This window comes from Oncorhynchus kisutch, linkage group LG9, assembly GCF_002021735.2.
Source record: "Oncorhynchus kisutch isolate 150728-3 linkage group LG9, Okis_V2, whole genome shotgun sequence".
Taxonomy (NCBI): Eukaryota; Metazoa; Chordata; class Actinopteri; order Salmoniformes; family Salmonidae; genus Oncorhynchus; species Oncorhynchus kisutch.
Genome location: NC_034182.2, coordinates 39,694,178 through 39,701,921, shown reverse-complemented (window position 1 = coordinate 39,701,921; position 7,744 = coordinate 39,694,178). Strand labels below are relative to the sequence as shown.

Below are 7,744 nucleotides of genomic sequence, written 5' to 3'. Positions count from 1 at the left end.
TACAACTGTTATGATACTGTAGTTATCTCTGGTAAGGCATAAGTAGACCATACTTAAGGTCATCTCTTCCTTAGTGCGCACTATATCTGAAGTGAATTCCATTCCCCTAGTGTGCCTTATGCTCCTAGTTCACTCTCCCTATAGGTTCTAGATCACCCTCCCTATAGGTTCTAGATCACCTTTCCTATAGTTTCTAGATCACTTTTCCTATAGGTTCTAGATCACTCTCCCTATAGGTTCTAGATCACTTTCCCTATAGGTTCTAGATCACTCTCACTATAGGTTCTAGATCACTTTTCCTATAGTTTCGATATCACTCTCCCTATAGGTTCTAGATCACTCTCCCTATAGGTTCTAGATCACTCTCCCTATAGGTTCTAGAGCACTCTCACTATAGGTTCTAGATCACTTTCCCTATAGGTTCTAGATCACTCTCCCTATAGGTTCTAGATCACTCTCACTATAGGTTCTAGATCACTTCCCTATAGTTTCTGGATCACTATCCCTATAGGTTCTAGATCACTCTCCCTATAGGTTCTAGATCACTCTCACTATAGGTTCTAGATCACTCTCCCTATAGGTTCTAGATCACTCTCAGTATAGGTTCTAGATCATTCTCAGTATAGGTTCTAGATCACTCTCCCTGTAGTTTCTAGATCACTCTCCCTATAGGTTCTAGATCACTCTCCCTATAGGTTCTAGGTCACTCTCCCTACATGTTCTAGATCCCTTTCCCTATAGGTTCTAGATCACTCTCCCTATAGGTCCTAGATCACTCTCAGTGTAGGTTCTAGATCACTTTCCCTATAGGTTCTAGATCACTCTCCCTATAGGTTCTAGATCACTCTCCCTATAGGTTCTAGATCACTCTCCCGATAGGTTCTAGATCACTTTCCCTATAGGTTCTAGATCACTCTCCCTATATGTTCTAGAGCACTGTCCCTATAGGTTTTAGATCATTCTCAGTATAGGTTCTAGATCACTCTCCCTATAGTTTCTAGATCACTCTCCCTATAGGTTCTAGATCACTCTCCCTATAGGTTCTAGATTACTCTACTTAATAACATATTATTATTCCATCTTTGCCAAAACGACTTTAACTTAGTGTAGTGCAGGAATTTCGCCCTCTAGTGGAACAGCACTCCACCAACAGTGCAAGGTGTGTTACTTCTAGAAAAACACTATCCAGTCCATAGAGTTGCTGATCACTTGGTGCTGATCAGAGACAATGAAGATGTGAATTATCTCTCTCTCTCTCTCTCTATCTCTCTATTCAGTTCAAGGGCTTTATTGGCATGAGAAACATGTAATTACATTGCCAAAATAATCAATAAATAAAAGTGAAAAGACACAAAACAACATCAACAAAAAACGATAGAGAAATGAACAGTAAACATTGCACTCAAAAAGGTTTCAAAAAGATGAAGACATATCAAAGTGTTATATTACCATCTATGTACAGTGTTTTAGCACGAATAGTAGGTGAAGACAAATAAACTGAAATTGGCAATAGTTACAATGTTGTTTGTGCTCCACTGGTTACCCGTTTAACATGGCAGCGGGCCACACATCTTGCTGCTGTGATTGAACACTGCATATTTGCCTGACAGATATGGGAGTTTATCCATGTTCAATTTCTTTTCAAATTATTTGTGAATCTGGGTGATCTGTGGGAAATATGGATCTCTAATGTGATCATACATTTGGCAGAAAGTTAGGAAGTGCAGCTCAGTTTTCACCTAATTTTGTGGGGCTTCTCTCGAGAGCCAGGTGTGCCTATGGCGGCTTCTCGCAATAGCAAGACTATGTTTGGGGCCAAGTAACATTCCAATTTGCTCTGTTTTTTTGGTTGATTCTTTCCACTGCCTCTCTCTCTCTCCCTCTCTCCCTCTCTCGCTCTCTCGCTCTCTCTCTCTCTCTCTCTCTCTCTCCCCCCGCACAACAATGTATCTGCGTATTGGTGTAGAATCAATGTCTACCTCCCAGCACCAGTATCATGAATTCACAATACTAGTTCTGACTAGTTCTGTATGACCTAATGTAAAGTCTTCTAAGTGATAATGCCCCAGAAACCGAGGGGCGGCAAACCGTGCCAATATGTCCTCCAAACACCGGCTTCGAGGGCATTATCACTTTTATACAACGGGTTACCAACATATTCAGATAATGATTTACATATTTTAATTAAAAACATTATTTTGATGAATTTATTCATATTATTTAATCCTTCCACAAGATATAGTCCTGACACAAATCTAGGGTTGCTACCCAAGCCAGCTGGTCGTTCATTTGATTAGTTCGGTTGTCAGAGATGCGACCCAGTTGTTCAGTCTTTCTGTTCTGTATCTATGGATGTGACCCAGTCGTTGGTTCTAAATGTTCCATTGCCATACTGGCTGGCAACGTTCTTATCCCTTGCTTGCTAGCTAGTCAACTACGGCTAACTGACAGGCACGTCAAACATTGCAGACAGAATAACAGCACTGTAGCTAAATTTGGATTGGTGTCTCTATACCGGGACGGTTGAGATAACGTGCCATAATGTGATTAGCATGACAGTTGTAAGTAACAGAAAACATTCCAGGACACAGACATGTCTTATATGGGCAGAAAGCTTACATTCTTGTTAATCTAACTGCACTGTCCAATTCAAGGTAGCTATTACAGTGATTCAATACCATGCTATTGTTTGAGGAGAGTGCACAGTTATGTACTTGAAAATGTATCAATAAACCAATTAGGCACATTTGGGCAGACTTGATACAACACTTTGAACAGTAATGCAATGATTCACTGGATCGGTCAAAAAATGTGCACATACACTGCTGCCATCTAGTGGCCAAAATCTAAATTGCGACTAGACTCCTAAGTCATATAATGGCCTTTCTCTTGCATTTCAAAGAAAACACATGTTTTTCTTTGTATTATCTTTTATCAGATCTAATGTGTTATATTCTCTTACATTAATTTCACATTTCCACAAATTTCAAAGTGTTTCCCTTCAAATGGTTTCAAAAATATGCATAGCATTGCTTTAGGTCCTGAGCTACAGGCAGTTAGATTTGGGTATGTCATTTTAGGTGAAAATGGAAAAAGATTGTACAATCCTAGCTGTTTTCTAGTGATTTATTTAAATGCATCCATAACAATGAGCTAATGAGGCGCAATTTCACCTGGCATAGAACATGTGCTCACTTGTCAGGACACTGTTCTTCAGCGGAGCTAGCCAACAAAACAGCTAACACAATCACTTCAAACTGAAGCTGGATAGATTGCAAACTAGCTGCACTTTCTTCCGTTTTTACCTTTTTTTTCAATTGACATTTCTTTGTATAATGTATATCCATAACAATTATGCCTGCTGATTTGTTTATTCGACTGGCTGAGAAATGCTGCCCTGCCTGTCTGTCTCGTTCCGACTCCCGACATTATTACTATGGGACAGCTGGAGATCGAATTTGAATATTTAAAAAATGTTGCAAATGTCGGAGAGACAGACACCAAGGTTTATACAAATCACCTCTGTTGAAAACTAAATGTCTAAAAGAAATGTGAGATAATGTCTAGATGATTTTTATAGTGGAGATCAAGTTTATAAATTGCCTGGCTGGGCTAATGAGACAGTGGAACAGATGGAACAGAATAAATAGGCATTTTAGGCATTTTAATGTCATAGATTTAGCCGGTGGTAACTTGTGGAATAGACACCGGCTGGAATGCGGTTTTAACCAATCAGCGTTCAGGATTAGATCCACCCTTTGTATAATGTATAGCAACCTTTAGTCAACAGTGTGTCAATATCGTTCCTGAAATGGACGGTCAAATATTTCAAATGCATTTCATATTTTCCATGTATTCCTATTGGACCTCTGATTCCTAAGCATCTTCAGAGTTACTGCAGGTGAAATTTAATGATTGGACCAGCAACAGGTGGCACATTTCTTCTACTGTGTTTGCCATTGGATATGAATAAAAACCGGGACAAAATCAGAGGAATTGTAGGTCATTTGATCACTCTGTTGACAGTTGTTGCATTTTGGCCCTATTTTTTTTGTCAATGAGTGTGTCGTCGTCCCTTTCTCCATCTCGCCCTTCATCTCACCCTCTCTGTTTGTGTCTAGGCTACTCTAGTTCTCTTGCTTTGTTTACTCCGTTTTTAGAAAGCCTATTTTTACATCCCGACCCGAGGCCGTATTCAGCAGCTCTGCAAGTGCATGCTATCCCCCCTCCGACCCCACAGCCTTGCGCGTCATTGACGTTTTCTCACAAACTGTTAGGAAAATCCCTACCTCACAACGTATTAAACATCGCTTGAGATTAACCAGAATCCCATATGATTAAAATGACTTTTCAAAACGAAGTGAAGTATATTATAATTGGCTAATTCATCCATATAACCGTTGTTGACCGAACGGTAGAATAACTACACAGCTACAAGCATAATCTCGGTCTATCCTCTCCAGTCGAGTGGGTTTGGCTCATTAATGTCTACGGCGCTGATGCGCGTCCTAATTGAATTGAACAATACCATTAGTGACTGACTGTTGGACGCGGGAACACTCTGTGTCAGTCAGTGACAGGGCTGGTAGAGTATCGTGATATGTCACTCTCCTGTCCTGTCGTTTGTATGGACCATTGGGACCATCATGATGGGGACACAGTAAATGACATACCTACATTGTTCAACGCTCCCTTTTTTTTCTCAGGAACTGGACCGATCTGACATAAATATTGGAAATTATATGAAATACATTTGCTCATGAGCAGCGCGAATTCTAAATCAATCCTCACGTCTGTAATATATAATTCGTGCATTTTCACAGACATGTTATTCCCTTTAACCAAAGTACAGGTATTGGGTCTGTGTGAATGGTTCACCGCTTTGTTGCAGGTCATTTATTAATGAACATTTCCATTGTTTACTACCTCCCGAATTTGGACTGCAAACAGGTTTAACAACAACCCCACCCATCTCAATTCACAAGTTACCCACTGATATCTATAAAAGAGGTATACCTGTAAATAAGTGGTAACTAAGGGACTGTTGGAAAGGGGATCATATAAACATTGACTTATATATATTTTTTTTTACAGGTTTTACCATATCTTCTGTCGGAAATGGGTAAAAGTGCAATGACTTAGGTATCATCGTGCGCGTAACAGGTCACACATGCGCCAGGAACAAACTGTGACGAGCAGCATCCCACTTTCCTGCAGATTAGGTCATCACTAAAACAGTTTATTCAGAGTCATCTGGACTCGCAGATTTGATCCCTGGCCAGTGGTGTCTTACCGTCAGGGTTGGCACAGATGAAGACCCGGACACTCCTGCCGGTGGGGACGTGGTGCGGCGGCAGGGCGAGGACGTTGCCACTGATGGCCGCCCTGCGGAGTGCCGATTCCCGGGGACAGGGCTGCCTGCTCCCCACTCTCGAGGGCCACATGGATGGCGACTTCCAGCGTAACTGCAAACAGGCACACACAGACAGGTCTTTAGTGGATTCTATTGGGGTGATCAGTTGCCACACACACACACACACGCGCGCGCGCGCACGCACACGCACACACGCACACACACACAAATCAAGTTAGCATGGATCTGCCAAGTCCTAGAAGGCAACCTCGAAATAGACCCATATTATAAGCCCATGCTTTCTTTTGCATTCAGTCATAGGAATTTAGCATAACAAAACGAATTACTGTCATGTTGCATGCGTAATTTGAATACATTTCCTTGGCTATTATGGCTGAGTATGTGAATCATCATGCTGTGAAACAAACAAACAAATGACAAGACAGAACAAGAAGCAAACAAAGGGCAAGATCCCCACCCAGAGGAGATGCTTGAAGAGGGATAGAGAAGGAGAGAAACAGCACTAAACTGTTCAGACCGGGGGAAGATCTCAAGTCGCTGTTTTCCACAGAGTTGATGATGTCCTGAGATCTTTGTTTCACGGACAGAGACCGCAAAACAGACAACAAAACACCGGGGAAAGTTAGAAAGTCCCTAATGTCAAAATGTGAATCCTTTTTCGTATTTATCATGAAAATAAATACTCAAAATCACTGAACCACTGCGTTCAGTGGACTTGACTGTTATGGGGGAGGAGACTGCAGATACCACACTAAAACAAGAACACTTCTCGATGCTCACATCTTTCATTCGTTTCATTTCGAAAATATCCAACCGTGGATCCTTGAGAATCAACAGACACGGTAAAAACGCCCATTTAGAGTTCTCTTCACCGGGAGTCAGCCCCTGGAGACGGGAGAAACAGCAGCCGGTTGGCAAAGAGCGGCGCTCAGCATCTTGCTGCGGTTGTGAGGGAGCGCAGGCTGGAGAGAGCTCCAAATACCGTCTCGCCCCCCCCCCCCCTCTCTCTCGCTCTCTCCCTCTGTCCCGGTTCCTTCAATGGAGATAGCCTAGCAGTGGTCCTCACTGCTCACTACCGGGTAGGGATAATGAAAATTGCTATAGACCGCGCGGTCAATGAGTGAGAGAGTCACGCGGGCGATTCGCTCGTTTCCTCTCTGTCAGCGAGGCGGGAGCCCTGCGCCACTCCACATCGCAGATATCTCTTATTGTGGATGGGGGAGCCAGGGGGAGCGAACGTCTCACGGGAGTAGGAGGAGGGGTTTGGTTGGAATTCATTATTTTATCGATAAATGTACCTCTCTTCTGCAGCCCCTTGTTATTCGCGCTGGAAGTTTAAGTGCATTGGATTTCTACTAAACGTAATTGATTACGGTGCTGTTCTTGGAGAAATGCTGAACCGCCATGTATTCTTGAATTCCAGAGTTTGAATAGAAAAAGCAATAGAACCACACAAGCTGAATAGGCTAATGTATAAGTGTACATATTACCCACAACATAAGGGCCTATTTATGAAACGAATAAAATGTAGGCTAACCATTATATTAAGGAATTACAGTCATTGTGTTGATCACATCATATTCAACGTCAAATAATTAAACACACACATCATGTTTTCAGAGGTACTTGCTCTCCAGGATCCTCTGTGTGAGCGTGTGTCGCTATGAGCGGCCCGTTTAACGATACCCCACGTGAAGCCTGTTTGGAACCGGTAAATGTCACGGAGGCCAACGGTTTAGACAGAGTGGTGAGACCAACAGCGTTCGCCCTTTATTTACCTAATTGTTCCGTTAGACCGCTAATCCCCGAGCATGTTAATGACGTCTGCACCTGCACGAGTTTAAATGGCTTTGGGGTTTTATCAGCATGGCACGCTGGCATGAGCTGAATGTTATGGAGTACATCACCAGGGTCCAGGTCAGTCAACAGCTAGGCCTGTCCCAGACACACACTGTGTGTGTGTGTGTGTGTGTGTGTATGTGGTGTGTGTGTGCATGTGAGTGAGTAGTACATGTTTGTGTGTGTGTTGGCATGGGCACGTGTTCGCAGCATGCACACACACATCACGTCCCTGACTGTGCCAATCTGCCAACGCGCACACACACACACACACACACACACACACACACACACACACACACACACACACACACACACACACACACACACACACACACACACACACACACACACACACACCACACACACACACACGCAAACACACACACACAGACAGACCATCTCCCTGACTGTGCCAATCTGAGCCAGAGTGAATCACCAGTGCTTTGAGGAGACGTGATCTGCCACCTGAGATACTGAGAGATGTACAGGACAGGGCTGGCTGGCTGTTTACTTGGCAAAATATGGACG

The 7,744-nt window shown here is 42.9% G+C and overlaps 1 protein-coding gene across 1 annotated transcript in view; it reads right to left on the bottom strand.

The window, feature by feature from the left end:
- Window positions 1–6,306, bottom strand: part of nwd2 (NACHT and WD repeat domain containing 2) — a 75,922-nt gene extending 69,616 nt beyond the window's left edge. The window contains exons 1-2 of the mRNA XM_031832573.1: window positions 5,832–6,306; window positions 5,294–5,465 (exon numbers count right to left, since the gene is read on the bottom strand). Of these exons, the coding sequence (XP_031688433.1) occupies window positions 5,294–5,444 (151 nt within the window). The 5' untranslated portion in view covers window positions 5,445–5,465; window positions 5,832–6,306. The remainder of the gene's footprint in view (window positions 1–5,293; window positions 5,466–5,831) is intronic.
- Between the last annotated feature and the right edge of the window lie 1,438 nt (window positions 6,307–7,744).